This window comes from Taudactylus pleione, unplaced genomic scaffold (assembly GCF_031769625.1).
Source record: "Taudactylus pleione unplaced genomic scaffold, aTauple2 ptg000189l, whole genome shotgun sequence".
Taxonomy (NCBI): Eukaryota; Metazoa; Chordata; class Amphibia; order Anura; family Myobatrachidae; genus Taudactylus; species Taudactylus pleione.
In genome coordinates this window covers 6,345,623-6,364,432 of record NW_028284591.1, presented here as the reverse complement: position 1 = coordinate 6,364,432, position 18,810 = coordinate 6,345,623, and the positions used below count along the sequence as shown (strand labels likewise).

At 45.0% G+C, this 18,810-nt stretch overlaps 1 protein-coding gene across 3 annotated transcripts in view; it reads right to left on the bottom strand.

Annotated features, from left to right (window-relative positions):
* Positions 1 to 18,810, bottom strand: part of PDZD2 (PDZ domain containing 2) — a 337,168-nt gene that overhangs the window by 55,764 nt on the left and 262,594 nt on the right. For all 3 annotated transcript variants that reach the window (XM_088476480.1, XM_088476481.1, XM_088476482.1), the window contains 6 exons: positions 15,916 to 16,141; positions 15,465 to 15,582; positions 12,779 to 12,911; positions 6,944 to 7,025; positions 5,622 to 5,725; positions 2,245 to 2,413 (listed from right to left, as the gene is read on the bottom strand). In XM_088476480.1, the coding sequence (XP_088332606.1) occupies positions 2,245 to 2,413; positions 5,622 to 5,725; positions 6,944 to 7,025; positions 12,779 to 12,911; positions 15,465 to 15,582; positions 15,916 to 16,141 (832 nt within the window). The remainder of the gene's footprint in view (positions 1 to 2,244; positions 2,414 to 5,621; positions 5,726 to 6,943; positions 7,026 to 12,778; positions 12,912 to 15,464; positions 15,583 to 15,915; positions 16,142 to 18,810) is intronic.

Here is an 18,810-nt window from a genome sequence, read left to right as displayed (position 1 = left end):
TGCGTATTTGTCCATTACTGGACACACAAACATTTTGTGCTCTAGAAAAAAAAGATATCATCCTGGCAGGCAGTGCTGAGACTCAGACAGCAGGCATTTTAGCAGATCTTTTTTCCAAGATTATGTCTAAGCATTGGCTCTAATTTATGAAAACAGCTTAAATTTATTATACAAATACAATGACTGCTAATCATGTGGGCAGACAGGACACTGCCTCCTACAAAATCAGTACATTTGCTTTGTACTGCTCTGAGAACTATGACGATTACATTGGCTACAGGTAACAGTTGCTGTAGGTCTTGAGGTGCTCTCCCGTCCAACACATGGGTTTAGGCTGATTCTACCCCACTGGGGTCAGGTACACCATCAGCTCCTGCTGGCATTTTTGTGTGTCATTGGCAAGGGGGTTTGGATAACCTGAATTGTTGGTGATGAGCTTGCAGTTAGTCCCCATCTAACCCTTGAGTTGATGGTGATGAGCTAGCAACTGGAGCCATTTAGACATTGATTTGTTGGTGATGGTCCGGCAATTGGCCCCATCTAACCAATGGGTTGTTGGTGATGGACAGTCAGTTGGCCCCATATAAGCATTGAGTTGTTGGTGATGGGATGGCAGTTGGCCCTCATCTAAGCATTCAGTTGTTGGTGATGGGCTGGCGGTTTGCCCTCATCTAAGCATTGAGTTGTTGGTGATGGACTGGCAGTTGGCCCCATCTAAGCATTGAGTTATGGTGATGGGTTGGCACTGGCCCCATCTACACCTTATATTGGATTACTTGGGAAAGATGGCGATACTGTCTGTAGAGCTGTTCTTTCTTCACTACCATACCATTTGCCAAATGCCAACAGCAAACCATCCTGAGACCATTCATGTGTGGGGTTGCTTCTCAGCCAAGGGAGTGGGATCACTCACCATTTTGCCTAAGAACACAGCCATAAATACAGAATGGTACCATAACATTCTCCAAGAGCAACTTCTCCCAACCATCCCAGAACAGTTTGGTGATGAACAATGCCTTTTCCAGCATGATGGAACACCTTGCCATAAGGCAAAAGTGATAAGTAAGTGGCTCGGGGAACAAAACATAGAAATATTGAGTCCATGGCTAGGAAACTCCCCAGACCTTAATCCCATTGAGAACTTGTGGTCATTCCTCAAGATATGGGTAGACAAACAAAAACCCACAAATTCTGACAAACTCCAAGTATTGATTAAGCAAGAATGGGCGGCCATCAGTCAGTATGCGGCCCAGAAGTTGATTGACGGCATGCCAGGGCGAATTGCAGAGGTCTTGAAAAAGAAGGGTCAACCCTGCAAATATTGACTCTCTGCATAAACTTAATGTAATTGTCTATAAAAGCCTTTGACACTTATGAAATGCCTGTATTTATGTCAGTATACCATAGTAACATCTGACAAAAAGGTCTAAAAACACTGAAGCAGCAAACTTTGTGATAACCAATACTTGTGTCACTCTCAAAACTTTTGGCCATGGCTGTATGTGATACATCTGTAACTACATCCCATTTGAACAATATATGTTTGCAATAGTAACTTTATATATAGAATGCTCATTGAGAGAAAAATTGTTGATGAGGAATACGTTATTACAGATGTAATGATACTGCACGCCCTTTTTTTAATGACCTGGGTTTTTGGCGTCTGTTGTTCTATTGTATTACCTTGACAGAAAATCCAACTAAACACAGTGTAACGCATGTTGTTGTGTGTTCCCCTTAATTCTCAGTTTTATTATTTAATTAACTATTCTCGGTCTGCTCCCTCCTTCGTGCCACTGGCACTGCATGCAAATGAGGAGTGAGGAGGAGGAGATAGGACCAGCAGGGTTTCTAGTAATGTAAAAAATGGTCTCTGATGCTGTACTGTAGACTCTAGAACAGAACAAACTGATTATAAAACGGTATAGTCATTATTGGATAGTAAATACCAGTTTTGATTTATGTGAGGACATCAAGTACAGCCATTATGTAGAGGAAGTACATTTTCTTCATATTTTACAAGGCCTTGTTTCAGGACATGTAGTAATGGGGTCAGAAGTCAGGAGCGTGTGAAACGGTGGGAAGTATCTGGCATAGCTGGACCACATCTCCAGGGTAGTGATGAGGATCACACATAAATTAATTCACAGATGTCAGGTGCAGTGTGCGGGACTCTAGGACAGGACGGATATAGCAGAGCACAGACAGAGCCTGTTCAGAAGTAAATGTATTGGGAAATCCTACTGGCAGTGCTGAAGGGAGCAGTGTTTTCCTCCACAGAGATGCTGGCACTCCGCATCCGCAGACGCTCGTCCTCGCTAGAGCCGGTCACTACCGTGTCGGAGAGAGAGGACTGGCTGGGGGCGTCCTGCGAGAAGTACTGGGACAGCTCCACTTCAGAGCTCACGGACCCCTGCAAGGAGCAAGACAGAAACATGGGTCAGGATTTACGTGTGACTACTTGTACATGAGGTACTTGGTTAAAGACAGCTCACATTAGCTCATCCCCCATTTATTATCATCATCTTATAAGGTGTCATAAATAGTCTTCAGCGGCGTACAAAGGGGACAACATAAAAACACGGCAGAGCGGTAAGAGCATACACGTGTCCCACACACACCTCTCCTCTGTGCGCTACAAGTTGTGGTACACATAACGCGTAAGCGACATGCGACTCGGTGGCGCTGGACGTCTGTTTTGCAAATTTTCCCCTTAAAATGCGGTATGCCAATATTCTGTGTGTAACTGCGGCCGTACCTGCATGGGAAATGCTACGTTACAGTGTCAGAGGCTGTGACACTGTAACGTAGCGTTCCGCATGCAGGTACAGCCGCAGTGGCACACAGAATATAGGCATGCAGGTGCAGCCGCAGTGGCACACAGAATATAGGCATGCAGGTACAGCTGAAGTGGCACACAGAATATAGGCATGCAGGTACAGCCGCAGTGGCACACAGAATATAGGCATGCAGGTACAGCCGCAGTGGCACACAGAATATAGGCATGCAGGTACAGCCGCAGTGGCACACAGAATATAGGCATGCAGGTACAGCCGCAGTGGCACACAGAATATAGGCATGCAGGTACAGCCGCAGTGGCACACAGAATATAGACATGCAGGTACAGCCGCAGTGGCACACAGAATATAGGCATGCAGGTACCACGTATCACGTTAATCAGCAGAAGCTGCTTGTGTGTCCTATTTGCAATGCTTTACGAATAAGACACATTTTCATGGAAAAAAGTTGCACGAAAAGACGCTCGGCTCAACTAGGTCTATTTAACGCGCAAGGAGGCTAAATGTCTGTGGACACATCTGTAAGAACAATATATAACAGTGGTATCCGGCCTATAGATCCACAGTAAAAAGGTACACCATGTCTAGATAGACACCAGACGTTAGACAGGCAATAGGTAGATACGGACAAAAGGTCGACAGGGACAATAGGTCCACACACTAAAGGTAGGCATGTAAGAAGGTCGACAGGTACAAATGGTCGATAGGGTCAAAAGGTCAACATGCAAATGGTCGACACCTGTTTTTTTTTTTTCTTTTTTAGGGTTAGGTTTAGGCACTTACCGGAGGATTAGGCACTAGAAGGGCCGGTTAGGGTCAGCCACCTACCCTGACGGTTAGGGTTAGGCACCAGGAGGGAGAGTTAGGGTGAAGATTAGGGTTAGAAAGAAAACAAACCCACATGTGTTGACAATTTTCACGTCGACCATATGCATGTCGACCTTTTGACCGTGTCGACCATTTGTACCTGTCGACCTTCTTACAGGTCTACATTTAGTGTGTCCCTGTCAACCTTTTGTCGCTGTCTAATATCTGGTGTCTATCTAGACATTGTGTACTGTACCTTTGTACTGTAGATCTATCAATCCATAACAATAACAGCTTGCCATAGGGTAAGTACAGAGCATAAGTATAAAACACTGCTATACCACTACGGGGCAGGTGAGTAACAGGGGCGCAACAAGATGACAAAATGACATTCGTGACAATTACAAAAAGGCAGAATAAAATGAATGGTGCCATTTTAATCAAAACACATGGCAGACAGAATCATTTGGCAAAGAACGTGGAAGACCGGCATGACAGATATGGGCATAATAGCAGAATAATATGAAGCGAGACAGAGGTGAAACGTGAGCGGAGGGCCCTGCAAGTGAGAACTTACAACATTAATAATATAAATAACTAGGCCTGATTCAGCAAGGATTGCAACTGTGATTACGCACACAGTCTCACTGCGATCATATGCTAATCCTCTGCGATCGCTATGTCGTCGCATCACAACATAAGGACGCCCACCTTACCTTACACACATCCGTAATACTTTGCAAGACTGCGAAACCATCGGTAACATGGAGTACCATCGCAGCCTCACGCACACACGTACACAAGGTCAGACCTTACTCAGGAATTGCTAACCTTCCGGCACGCATTGAGAGCTCAGGCTGCGTACGCCATCGCAGTGGCTAATTTATGCACGCCCCTGCTACGGCGTTCAAACGCACGGGCACACCTGCGTTTTGCCGACACCCAACCCTCAAACGCCACTTCCTCTCAATCACTCTGCGATGGGTCTGCGTAGCCACTGCGTTCACAGTTCCCATCGCGGTGGATTGTATTCGCGCACACACACTGCGGTGTATACGCCGATTGCGTGCGTAATCACAGTTTGCGATCCCTGCTGAATCAGGCCCTAAATCATTAATGAATATATGATGCTGAAATTGACAATAAACCTAACCACTTAAAGTATACATTACACAATATTACACCATATCAACTGGAGTCTGAGGTGCCCCCTGCTATCACACGCCAGCGACGCTTTCCTCGCTCCTGATGAGCGGTCGTTTCTTCGGGGCGAGCGTTGACAGTGCTCACGGCAGAATGTTGCTGGACAGTGACAGACATTGGGGGATACACCAACCAGGAAGAACATCGTATTCCAGGTAACTAATATCATGTATTATTGATTTTGGAATGAAAACCACAGAACACTGAATTTTCTATCTCAGGAATAAACACTGAGGGGGCTTTACAGAATTTCATACAGTATCTCATAACAGTCCCGTTGTACATCGCAACCTATCCCACCATTCCCATTATTCAGGATGGCTGCCCAGACTGCTGGGAACTTTGGGGTGCGTGTTACTTACCATGGGCACCTGACCCGAATATTGCTCAGCTGAATATGTACCAAAGAGGGTAAGGGCTAACTGTATAAGTTATTTCTACAAATCAAAATACCTTGCAGCAGGAGCGCCCAATCATAAATTGCTCTTCTATTTATAGTGTACCGGTCACCTCCACACAGTGACGGCAGCCATTTTGTTTGCTGAACCAATGATCACCCTGTCAACTCCCTAGGTATCTACAGTACCTCATGCCTCGCGTTGTCTATAGTTTTGTGTGACTTCATTGGCTGCATTCAAGTAAACATTGGTTAAGCACGCAATATGGCTGCACGCAACAGGTACATTTAAAATAAAAAGGACTTTCTATATTGATCTGCATTGCTATAGCAATGTATATATATGACAAATGGAGGAAATTTACCATATAATAGGATATAATATAATACTATTGCTTGTTAACCCCCTCTCTTACCCTGCTGGCAGGCTCCAGGAAGCGTTTCATTGTCCAGCTGAGCGCTGTTGACCCGTCTGCTTGCTTTGGTTTTACAGTTGGGGACGGGCTCTTCAAATGCAGACCTGGTGATATATTGTAATTAAGTTTGTATCCCCCAACATATTAAAAATACAACCTTCTGAAGACAAAACAGATTCTGGACTATATAATGCAGCAAAGATGCGGATTGCCAGCTGCTGTGGAACTACAATGCCCAGAACACCCTTGGGATGGCATGGTTTGTAGTTCCTCAACAGCTGGGGATCCACAGTTTGCATTCCACTGCTTTAGCAGCTCGCTCGCTTACTATAGCTAGCAATGAATGCGTCAGTATGGACAGTGGCGGGAAGACTGCCATTGGGCCCGAGGCATTACTCAAGTTGTGGCTCTGTCTCCTGCATAGTTTTATCATGCTCTCTGCCTGATCAAATCTCTTTTTAAGTCCTTCACACAAAGTTCATTACGACATGCAACACTCTCCATGCCGTACATTCATTACTGGGCACAACAAGGCCAAGGACTTTAATATATACAAACAACATTCCTGAAGTCTATTGCCTAATGCTTATATTATCTTGTATTGTATAGCACACAATGATCTGACCCTCCACCATCGCAGCGCACCTCGCTGATAGAGAGCAGGGACACACAGAAGCAATTTGGCAGTGTCTCCGGTTTGCATGTTGGCCGAGCTATTTAGCATCATTATGACTAGTATGCTAATTTCATAAAGCAGGCATGTCAAATCAAATTACCAACCGGGCCGAATATTCAAGGTCAAGGAGCGCCCATTATGCAGTGCCACCTGTATAAGAGCCCCTTATGCAATGCCCCCTTTATAAGAGCTCCTTATGCAATGCCCCCTGTATTAGAGACCCTTACACAGTGCCCTCAGTAATGCCCCATATGTTGTGCCCACAGTAATTTCCTTAGTAGTGCCCCCAGTAATGCCCCTTATGCTGTGCCCCTCCCAGTACAGAACAGACCCCACTTACCTCTCTCTTTATTACCTCTCTACACGCTAGCTGCTTGGCACGGCTCCCGCGTGGACGCCTGCCGCTGACTGGATCTAACTAGATCCAGCAGGGCAGGCCGCTCCGATCGTGGCAGGGGTGACTGGGCCGCATAGGATATTTAGTTGGGCCCACACTATTGGGCCACATAAAATGTTTCTTTGGGCCTCAAGTTTGACATGCCTGTCCCAAAGCAAGCCCCCTCCTCCAGCAGATCTCAGGGGGCGGTGGTGACAGATCTTCTGTAACTGGTCTGACTATTGAAGATGCACGGCACACGTCTCTTACCTGGCGTGTGGGGAGACCCAGAGTCCTTGCTCTCGCGATGCGTGGTCCGAGAGATGACCTCATCCATTTCTTGCTCGGACATCTACATACAATAATAAAAAAAAACCTTAATGGGCAGAGACTGCTTTAGCCTTCGTTGCTGTAGCCGCGGCCGGTGACTTTATGCTAATGCTAGTAATAGCCCTTCCCCTGGTGTACAAGTGTGTGTCTGACTGTGCAAAGACTGAGATGCCCCCTTTGTGCGTCTTTATCCTAACAATCCACCTTGGTTGGTCTTTTACACGGCCGAGACGCTCCCATAACCAAACCCATATGATGGGGCATCTCAGCTCACCAACTCCCAGTCACGGCCCAGGAATGCCCAATACATTTCACACACCGTGGCTATTGGTACTCTGTGCATACACACCGTGGCTATTGGTACTCTGTGCATACACACCGCAGCTATTGGCACTCTGTACACACACACCGTGGCTATTGGTACTCTGTGCACACATACCGCGGCTATTGGCACTCTGTGCACACACACCGTGGCTATTGGTACTCTGTGCATACACAGTGGCTATTGGTACTCTGTGCATACACACCGTGGCTATTGGTACTCTGTGCATACACACCGTGGCTATTGGTACTCTGTGCATACACACCGTGGCTATTGGCACTCTGTACACACACACCGTGGCTATTGGTACTCTGTGCACACACACCGCGGCTATTGGCACTCTGTGCACACACCCGCGGCTATTGGTACTCTGTGCACACACCGTGGCTATTGGTACTCTGTGCATACACACCGTGGCTATTGGTACTCTGTGCATACACACCGTGGCTATTGGAACTCTGTACACACACACCGTGGCTATTGGTACTCTGTGCACACACACCGCGGCTATTGGCACTCTGTGCACACACCCGCGGCTATTGGTACTCTGTGCACACACACCGTGGCTATTGGTACTCTGTGCATACACACCGTGGCTATTGGTACTCTGTGCATACACACCGTGGCTATTTTCCACAAAACAGCTCAGAAATTGTTGAATTTTTTAATGTAATACACTTTAAAAAAGTATTTTTAATAATTGAATTATTTTATAAAAAAAAAATATATATCTATGAAGTGTTTCTGAAGTGTTTAGCAGCCCTCACCGTGTTCACAGGCCCCCATTATAAAGCGGGCAGCGCGGTCACATGTGATGGCACTTCTGGTTGCGGTCCCATCACGTGACGTTGCCAGGTAAGTGGATAAGTATCAGTAACTGCACACTCAACCGGAGGACACCATGGCTGGAGAATTACTACTGACGGCACATTATCACCACAACAGGTTTATGAGGAGTAACTCTTGGATCTCAAGAAAGCTGTATACAAGACACGTGAATGGATTATACAAGTGTGGGGAGGAGGAAACTGGGCAGAGAATATATAGCTGGGTGTAGTAAGAGGATTAGGGCAGCTCCATTTATGTACAAGTCCATGTTTTGTCAAGATAGTTATAAATTACACCTGCACAGTAAATCCACTACTGACCAGACAACCCTAAAACTGCCTAAGCTAAGCCCACAACCCAAACATCAGGCTAATATCATAACTGTCTGATTAATAATGGACTATCCTCCTGCACAGCATATATGAAAGCTCTTTACTGATAAGCTGTGATGGGCGTTTACAGCTCAGCTGGAACAATTACTTCTGGTCCCCAGTGCTTCAGGTGTACCTGCCCCTCAGAGACGGAACCTATTTTTATGACAATTCAGCCTATCAATTCACTAGAACCCAGTGACCTCACTGGGGGGGAAGAGATGTATCAAACCTTGGAGAGATATAGAGTGGAGTGAGAAAAAGTTCCAGCCAATCAGCTTCTGTCAGTTCATAGCCTGTGTTTGAAAAATGACAGTTATGGTGCATACACTCGGCCAGATTTGATGAACGATGAATGATTTGAACGATTTCTGACTGCAAATCGCTATCAGCCATGTGGGAACGCGCATCGTTCGTCGATGCATGCCCTACATGTCAAAGAAATCTGACCGTGTGTATGCACCATTAGAAGCTGATTGGTTGGTATTTTCTCTCTCTCCGAGACTTGATACATACAGTATACCCCCAGTGAGAATAATTTTCTCTCACTATATATATATATATATATATATATATATATTTTTTTTTTATTTTTTTTTACACAGAGGTTTGTGCCCTTAGGCGGTGTGGCCAACCTGTTGCTTGGACGATATCAGACCTCTAAGATATTTTAAGGAATATTTATTATATAAATGGTTATCTAATTTAGAATGAACGTCTGTGGAACGGGAGTACTATAGAGTCTGTGATGAGAAAATCTCACTGGTTATCATCATCTGCTCATACAGCATTTGGTAGAACTTTGTATACAGTATATGGGAGAGAAGAAAATGAAGGATGGACATGTGTTTCATATTGTTACTGCACAATTGCCTTTTTTATATGAACGGGGGAGTCAGCTGCTGTCTTTGGATGGCTGGAATTTAACAAAATAATATAAATTGCAGACGTTGGAAAGCTTAGGAGAACATTTTCTGCCTCATCTTTATTTCATTACTCGGTGTGTACAAAGGGGCACACTGTCAGGTCGTTGTGATGAGACGGGGGAGGCGATGCAACGTGAGGAACAGGCACGCAGAATCCATGATGGGTTATACAGTATGGAAGAGTTACTTATATCACTCAGACCAGAGCCCCCGGATGTGTCTTTGAATTTTACTAAATAGTGTTAAAAAGCTTCTAAAATGCTGGCTCTGTGTCTTCCTCCCCATGTCACAACACACATGGGAAAGGCAGACATACTGTACATATTGGACACACGGACATAGGTTTCTAGAAGTGGACGCACATGCCATCGCTGCTGCGATCTCTCACAGATCGCAAAAGCAAAAATATGCTAATGAGTCACTCACCATCCAGTGCTTAGACACGCCCACTGAAAGCACCTCACATCCGCCGCTCGCGCACGAAATTGGAACGCAGATCAGGCGCCCATCAGCCTTCTGAGTAAGTCTCAGCTGTCGCAGACATAGCGAGTCTCCAGACATGCAGAGGGCTCTCCTGCTGCCAGCAAGGATGCAGCGGCTAAATTAGGGATGCCCAGAATACAGTGTTTAAATGGTCCCGACGCACCTGCGTTTTTCTATCCACCCCCGTTACCTTCCCCAAACGCTGACTGTCTGTCACTCAGTTTGCAAGTGACTCCTGTGTGTGAGCGTATTAGCAATGCAATCTCTGCATATACGTCCATATGTAATTGTACCAGTTTTGCAGTGCGCCTGCCCACTATGTGTACATTTGGTCTGCTAGCAGTCATCGCCATTAGTGCGCACTAGCACCTGACCTATGCAAGGTGCAAAATATACTCCAGTAAAAATACATATTTAAACTTACATCTAGGGACCGTATCCAATCAGAGGCGAAAGGCCGCCAGCGGTGAAAGCATTCGCCGATGCGATGTTTCACCACTTTCCAAAGTACCGCCCCATTCAGTTCCAGTGTGTTTATCACATGCGCAAAAGCTCCATATGGGCAAAAACAGGCAAAAAAGTTTCTCCACCCAAAGGCTGGAGAAAAGATGCGCAAAATCCCTATTTTTGAGTAAAAGTGTGGGGACTGGATTCAGAACCTTTTGGGTGCACCCCAACCCCCCCCTCCTCAATGACTAATTAGGGGGAAAAAAAAGCATAATTTAATTCCCCGTAAAAAATGAAATTTTTGCGGTGTAAAATTTAAAAAGTGTGTGAAAATGGGGTTAGTTATTTTGGGGAGCTCTATGGATGGGATAGGTGTTTTTAGGATAGCAGGTGTATTTTTTTTTTACATTTGTTAAATCTGCACTTTACAGACCCAAAAATATACTAGTATCCATTTACATGTACCCCCAATTTAACTACAGCAATAATTTTTCACACACTTCTGCAAATGTGCATATAACAGCCCTTTCACTCAATAGAAGATCCCTAATTACTTTTATTACAGCTAATATAATACACTTCTATAATGATTCCCCGGGTCAGTAAGGCTTTTTAGGGGGTACAGACTGATTTCCCCCCAAAAAATGTCCTTTTTGCTAGTTTTGCCATTCACTCATATGCATTTTTGGCTGTTTTACAATTGAACTGTGTAAGTAGGCCTCAAAACACACAGATTAGCCAAAAACATCACGCTGATGGCCAATCGCGGCTTTTCACCTCTTTTTGAATCCGGCCCTAGGTCTGCCTAGAATTCCCGGAAACAAAACCCTCACTGAAGATTGCAGACGCCCCATTGCAGCCCAGTTCCACCCTCTCGGGTCATATGTATAGGGCGTGCGCAGTGCAAAACTGTGCTCAGCCAACACACATATATTGAACTCTGCATGAGACCCATAGAGTTTACCCTTAAGCTAACAATCCCCGGTGCCAGTATCACCCCAGCAAAAAAGGGAAAAAACACAGAAGGCACCCGAGCAATATAGTCACACAACAACAGGAGAGCAGCGACGTTTCGTGACCTATTCGATATCTCCTGTTGTCAGATATGTAACGAAGGATACTGCAGTCCACATTTTTTTCTTATTGGAGATTGTAGTCTGGGGCAATTAACCAAGCTCAGAAAAGCTTAGCTCTTAGCTCATTAGCGATCATCTTAAGTTCTTCCGATCCCTCTCCGTCAGTTGTACTATGCACATGTGTACGGTATAAATAACATCTTCACTACTGTGATAAATAGGCAGTGAGGGAGCTTTAACTAAGTAAAGTCATTGCTGCAACATCCTATCAGATGCGCTGTCCCAACATGACTTCACCCTAATTAATGTGGCAAAAAATACAGAGCTTGACAAATAGAGCCCTTAAAGAAACGAGAGCAGGTCGCAAGATGCCCCTATACTGCTAAAAACAATAATTGGCAGTGGTCCTAGGGGACAGGTTCACAACATACACTCATTATAGCAAATGGGAAACCGATTTAAACAATCATTTAACCCAAACATTACCCATGAACTGCACATGTACTGTACACCAAACATTATTTTACACAGCCCAACACCTTGTGAAGACCAAAAACTTTGCCCAAGCCTTAAACCTCTAAATCTCCCCATAATACAAGTTTAATTTCACCCAACAAATTCTTAAACCTGCAAAAGCAGGAACGTAATAAAACAGGGATTTATTTTTTTTATACCAATCAGCCCCTGTGGCCACTCGCCTTACTAATCTAGGGACCTGCATTGGTGCCAAACATTTTAAAATTCCTCTAATGTTATTTTTACAATTAAGTCCGCTGGTTTGTTAATTCACAGCTCTGTTTTCTGTAAAATAATATTAGCTAATATTCCGTTACTGTTAAAGGGTATTGTACATTTACATGTGGAAGAGCTGAAACCTGCTACTTTTGGCATGGTTTTTGCGTTACAGAGGGGTGGTCGTCTGCTACTATGGTCTTTGCCTGGGGCCCTCTAGACAGGGTCCAATTTCTACAGAAACAAAACGAACGCAAATTAAATGAACTTCGAAAATGAAAAAACGTGGGTCAGGAAAGATTCACAATCCTTGAATGTTTCCATTTTAGGTTTGACACCGTTCTGGCGCCCCAGCTTGCGAGATACACCATGCAAAACATAGTTGCCAATTTTACCTGTATTTGCAAAATCCTACTTGCAATAGGATAAATACAATTTTCCCATAACATAACTGTAAGTAGGATGGTATGTACTAACACACAGTAGCTCACTGAACTTCAACACTTCAAATTCAGCACTTGGCCTTGCCATACTAATTGTTACGCAACATTTGCTGCGATGTCTAGTACAGTACAATACGCTCTCCTCACCTTTGGATTTGGGTGGCGGCTTATGATCAGGTTTACGGGCCCTGTTCCACATTCACTCAATATGGCGTACGCTTCGCTTAGCGCAGCATGGCGGAGACTCACAGAGTCAGCTTCCAGGATCTGATCGCCGCGGCTAGAATTGCAAAATCAACAGCGTTAAAACATGTGGGGTTTCCCCACCTCCAAAGGTTATTAAATAAGAACTTGTTATTCGCTAACGAATCAAGGCCCAGATTTATCAATGAGTGAGATTCTTGTTATCAATTGTTACTAATCTTAAATGGTGCTGCAACCAATCAGCTCCTAACTGTCATTTTTCAAACAAATGACAGGAGCTGATTGGTTGGAGCACCATTTAAGAGTAGTAACAAGTGATAACAAGAATATCCCCAATGGCACATCTTTGTCCCAAAACGGTGTTGCATAATTCATGACCGCTTAAAGCATGAATAGTGTATGTCACATTATATATATTTATGCTGAATTATCTTTATACTTCGGTATTTTATTTTTTTGTATAGTACGTAAATAACCAGTGCAAATATTTTTGTCCAGTAATTATTTATGATCTAAGTAATTTCTTTTGAGGTTGCACATGGTATTGTGTTATTATCAAACTAAACAGTGATACTGAACTTATATACAGTATGCCTCCTGGAAACACAGATCGCTGTGATATACTGTATAAGAAAAACGTGTACAAGTTGCGTCATTGTCACCTAGGAATGATTCCTTTGTAACTCACCAAATTCATTATCGTTACTTTCCAGGAATAAATAATCCTAGCTCATTAATAAAGAACAAAATCTATTTAAACATTTTTTTATCTAAAAGACAATTTATTTTACTGTGTGGAGTTAAACAATGTTTTTTTTTTTTTATATTATTTGATACCATGGTGTAAATAAAGCAAGATTTATTAGTATAGGTTGTAGATGTGGGAGTTTGGAACTGTATAATGAATTAACTGCTGGTACTTAGTCCAGAATAACAAACATTGGGGAAAGACTGTAGCACTTCACACTGAACAGTGTCATTATATAAGAACATCTGGAACCATTCACAAGATAGATCATCTAGGCTGTCTTAAAAGGATTTCCCCATTTATTAAAACCATACGTCCAGTAAAAAGTTCCATTCACGGGAACTGTTGATTTAATCTGATGTGACTTTGCTACAATTTTCGACCAAAGTGAGAACTGAATACCAGGTTTAACTGGGGATGCTGACATCAAACAGGCTTTAAGGTATGAATATATATCACTGAAAATATACATAAACTAAACATCTAACATGAAAGGGTGATTGTTCACGTTAGATATATACAACATCAAACTGCATACATAAAAAACAGCAAAAAAAAAAAAAAAAAGATCTATAAGTATAGCTCACTTAATTAAAACAATGATATAACAATGCACCGTACGGCATAACCGGCACTGGGATAGAGGAAGCCAATTTTAAATTTGAGAATATTCAGTTACACGACAGGGCGGCTATTTGAAGATCTATCTATGGAATTTAGCAATTGGCAGTTTCTGTGGGTTTCAATGTTAGCTATATTAACAGTATGGGGGTTGGGTACGGGAAGCCAGCGTTCAGGATCCGGCGGTCAGAATCCCGACGCCGGCATCCTGATTAGGTTAGCATCCTGATGGCTGAAGATAAGTATACCTAACCTCCCCCCCTAGTGCCTAAACCTAACCTCCCCCCTAGTGCCTAAACCTAACCCTCCCCCCCTAGTGCCTAAACCTATCCTCCCCCCTTAGTGCCTAAAGCTAACCTCCCCCCCAGTGCCTAAACCTAACCCTCCCTCCCCGGTGCCTTAACCTAACCCTCCCTCCCCGGTACTTAACCTAACCCTCCCTCCCCGATGCTTTAACCTAACCCACCCCTTAGTGCCTAACCCTAACCCTCCCCTTAGTGCCTAACCCTAACCCCTAATCCTAACCCCCTCCCCCCCAACCTCGCTACTTAACTTCGGGATTCCGGCAGTCGGGACGCCAGTGCCAGTATTAAGAAAAGTGGCGGGATTCCGGCGCCAACATTGTGACCGCCGGAATCCCCGCTGTCGGGATATTAAACGTATCCCGTTTCCAGAGTATGGAACCGGCGTGATTTTGGCGAGTTCGTTGCTAAATTTAAAGCGGCAATCAGTATATATGGCAGAACTTATAACTGAATGCTGCTTTAAATTTAGCAACAAACTTGCCCAAATCACGCCAGCTCTGTAATCTCAGAAGCTATTACATAACCCCTGATTACTCTGTATGCTGAATGCAATCACCCGTCCCTGTTCTTAATACATCTATGCATCTGTATTGAGCAGTACTACTTCTTTTATTCTAGATGAAATTATTATGAATGCTACAGAGACTCTTTCCTACCCCAACTAGTGGAACCTCGGTTATCCTTGCAGGCTCCCAGCTAGTAACGCTTAGAGGATACATTGCACACAGGCAATGGGAAGTAAGAATCTCCCAAACCATATGGATCCCAGACGCGGAACCCCGATGACTCTACTACTAAAGAACAGATACATTTCTCTTAACATTTATTGAGAAATGCATGAACAGTAAAACAGAGTAGATGTATATTATCAATAGGTGTGAGGTGGTTGGAACAATTATTATCACTAATTTGAAAAGCATAAGACCTATTAATGTATCATTTAAGTGACAAGTACCTTAGTCTTCCATCCATCTTGGCTACGGACCCTGGTGCCAGGCTATGGATGTAAATCCCCGGAGAGCTGTTTTCTAGTGTTAGGCAGCAGACGCCAATGCCTAAACCGACACCAGGCTCTGTTACAAGTACAAGGGCAGAGGATATATACATTAATGTACAATATGTGTTCTCCTATATAACGTAACGCACCCATTTCATGTGCAGGTCTTGGAACACTGGTCAATAAACCAACTATTGAGTTATCTTTACAAACACAGGTTTGCGGCTTACAAGGACGCAATCTTCAGCTCCGCACACAGGGTTAAAGCCCTTCTGTGTGTAATATTCTATATCAAATAACTTTTTACAACTGTGCAATAAATAGGATCCATCGAGCTTGGCACAATAATGTACCAATCAGCATCATCACCGGAGACCAAATTCTCAACATAGAAGGATTTTTATTTTACCTTTGTTAAGTGTTACGTCCATAACGACCCTATCTTTGGGACCAGGTCCCTTGCGACACAGAGAAGAGGAGTCACCGTCTTCTGAGCCGGGCACAGAGGCCCCAATGCTGATGTTGGAGTTTGGGGAATTGGAGCGGCTCATTAAGGTTGGCGTAGGACAAGGCGTCAGGCTGGGACTGCGCAGCCGGGTACGCACGGTTAAAGTTACTACGCCTTTCCTGAGTTGCTGTAAATTAAAATAAAAAAAGAGACATAATGAAAGGTTGATAACAAAAGAGACACATTGTAACTTAAGAGAACAATGTTTATTACAGATCTGCGATTAGCGAGAATAATAAGCTCTTCTGGCTGGACGGGCCTAGCTAATGTGTGATCCAGGGGTATCAAATTTAAGGGTAGAATGTCCCCTAATGGAGCCTTCCTCTGGTCTATTACCCCTGAGCACTCGCTCTTCCGCTGGTGCAGACGGGAAAGCCTAATTCAAAGTAAACTAATGGGCCATACAACATTTTTCCAACGGGGGATAAGATGTTCCACTATTTAGTGTGTTGTGGCGCCATCTTCCCAGTGACTTCTTCAGAAAGATGGCTCCACGCTGTGAAAGCAAAGACTCTGGCTGTTCCACAGTCTTTGCTATCATCAGCGCATGCCCTGTCTATCACTGGGAAGATGCGGCTATCCAAAAAAGATACAGGGCAGGCGGGGTGGGGGGGCGGGGGGGGGAGTTAAGCTACACACAGAGGAGAGGGAGTCTGCTTAACACCGGTCCCCCAGGCGTTAATACGCCCAATGCCTCCAGAGCCAGATTATTGCCAACATGGGCCTGGGGCTAAAAATGAGAAGCGGTGGGGGTGTGGCCAGTGCTGTGTGGATGTGGCCAGTGCCGTGTGGGTGTGTCCACTCCCTGCACTATCAGCCCCAATGTCTCTCTAAGGGGTCTATTTACTAAGCAGTGTTAGGAGACAGAGTGATAAGTGATAAGGTGCCAGCCAATCCGCTCCCAACTGTCATTTTTCAAACACAGACTGTGAGATGACAGTTTGGAGCTGATTGGCTGGCATCTTATCACTTTTCACACTGTCTCCTAACACTGCTTAGTAAATAGACCCATTAATATGTAAAGAAGTAAAATTGCTCCATTCTGTGAGGAAAATGTAAACACAACTGTAATATTTATGAATTATAGCCACACGTGGCCAGCTGATCATCATCATGCGGTCACGTGATGGGCCTGTTTTTACGTGGAGGCCTGGAGCTGTAGTCCCATCTGCCCCACTGTTTGATCAGCAATAGCCTCTCATCCACCTGATAACCTGGGCGGCTCATGCTTGCTGCATTATTAAAGGCGCAAACATAGATAAAAAGGGCCTGGTGTTGAGTTGCACACAAATTAGCCATAGATTGCTCCCACATTGCGTGCGCGGATATATATGCGTATACGCCCGAATGTAAGCATCTTTGTGGTGCGCCCATACACCTAGTTTGATAATCATCGTCGACATTGGTATAGATTTGTGCCAGCCTATAACTGGTGCAAACAATACGTATTCACACTTTCGCCCAACTCGGCGTATTATGAAATCGTATCGACGCGCCAGCACGGGACTTTGTCTACGTGAGAATTTCCCGTTACAGCCAAGTTCTGTCAGTGATGTGTACGATTCGCCATCGCCCGGACTCGTGTGCGCTTGTAACTTGGCCAACGCTCAACTCTGTACCGCACCCAAAGTATATAGCGCCAGCATACGGAGTAGCGCGTGCTGCGATGCCTGAAATCAGCCCGGATTGTTAATGATGATTTATTCCTGATAACCAGCTTTTACTTAGTACATAGCACCATGACTAAAACTAAAATTCAAATTTTAAAACTTGCCCATTTCTTTGCCTAGACTGCCCCTGGCACCCCCACATCATTAATCTTTTTATCAGGGCTCCTCACAGTGACTGTTGAGAGAGGGGACCTGTGATGATGTTTGATACTCACTGAGCAGCAGCAATAATTTACATTTTCACCTGCATTGATTTTAAGATAATAATACTGCTTTTATACTGTTCGCTCTGAATCAGTGCCGTCCCTCTGAATTTAAGAGCGGCCTCCTGGCCGCTCGCATAGCTGTGGGTGACCACCCACAGCTATAGCGAGCGGCCAAAATGATGGTCACGATGGTCAAGACCATCGCGACCATCGGGCTTGCGACGAGACCCTTGTGGTAGGGTCTCGTTGCCGCAAGCCCTGGAGTGCTTTTGGCTCTATCAGAGCCGAAAGCACTCCCACTGACATCACTAGTGATGTCAGTGGGGCCGGCCCCAGACAGTAGGCGGCCCCATGGGAACGCCTCCGTCTGGGCAGCCACGCCCCTGGCTGTCACTCACCATCGACAGCACGCCCCCTTTGGTGCGAGACCCATAACGACGGCTTGGCCTTCGTTATTCGGGTCACACACGAGCACGACGGAGCCGCCTCCGTCGTGCGCATGCGCACTTGGCCAACATCGACCCACTTGCGAGCGCTCATCGCTCGCTCGCGGGTCTGAATTAGGCCCAGGGTTCCAATCCGGATCAAACCCGGAATTTCCCTGGCGCCGACCCAGGATATTCCCGAGTTGGCGCCGCAGAGACCCGGCTTTTCCGGCGTTGAAGTGGACGCTTGGAGATGACGTCATCGCCAAGCGCCACTGAAGCCAGCCAATCGGCAGTCATGCGGCAAGGTCCAGGTCACCGTGACCCGGATCGCACAGTTTACACTGCAGGGTTTCACGGGTTATTCCTGTGTTAAACCCTGCAAGTTACCTGGGTTGGATTGCCGGGTCACTCGACCCAACAATCCAACCCTTTCCCCTTTTACACCAAGGAGCTACCCGGGTTAACCCTGCAATAACCCGGGTTTGAGCTCTG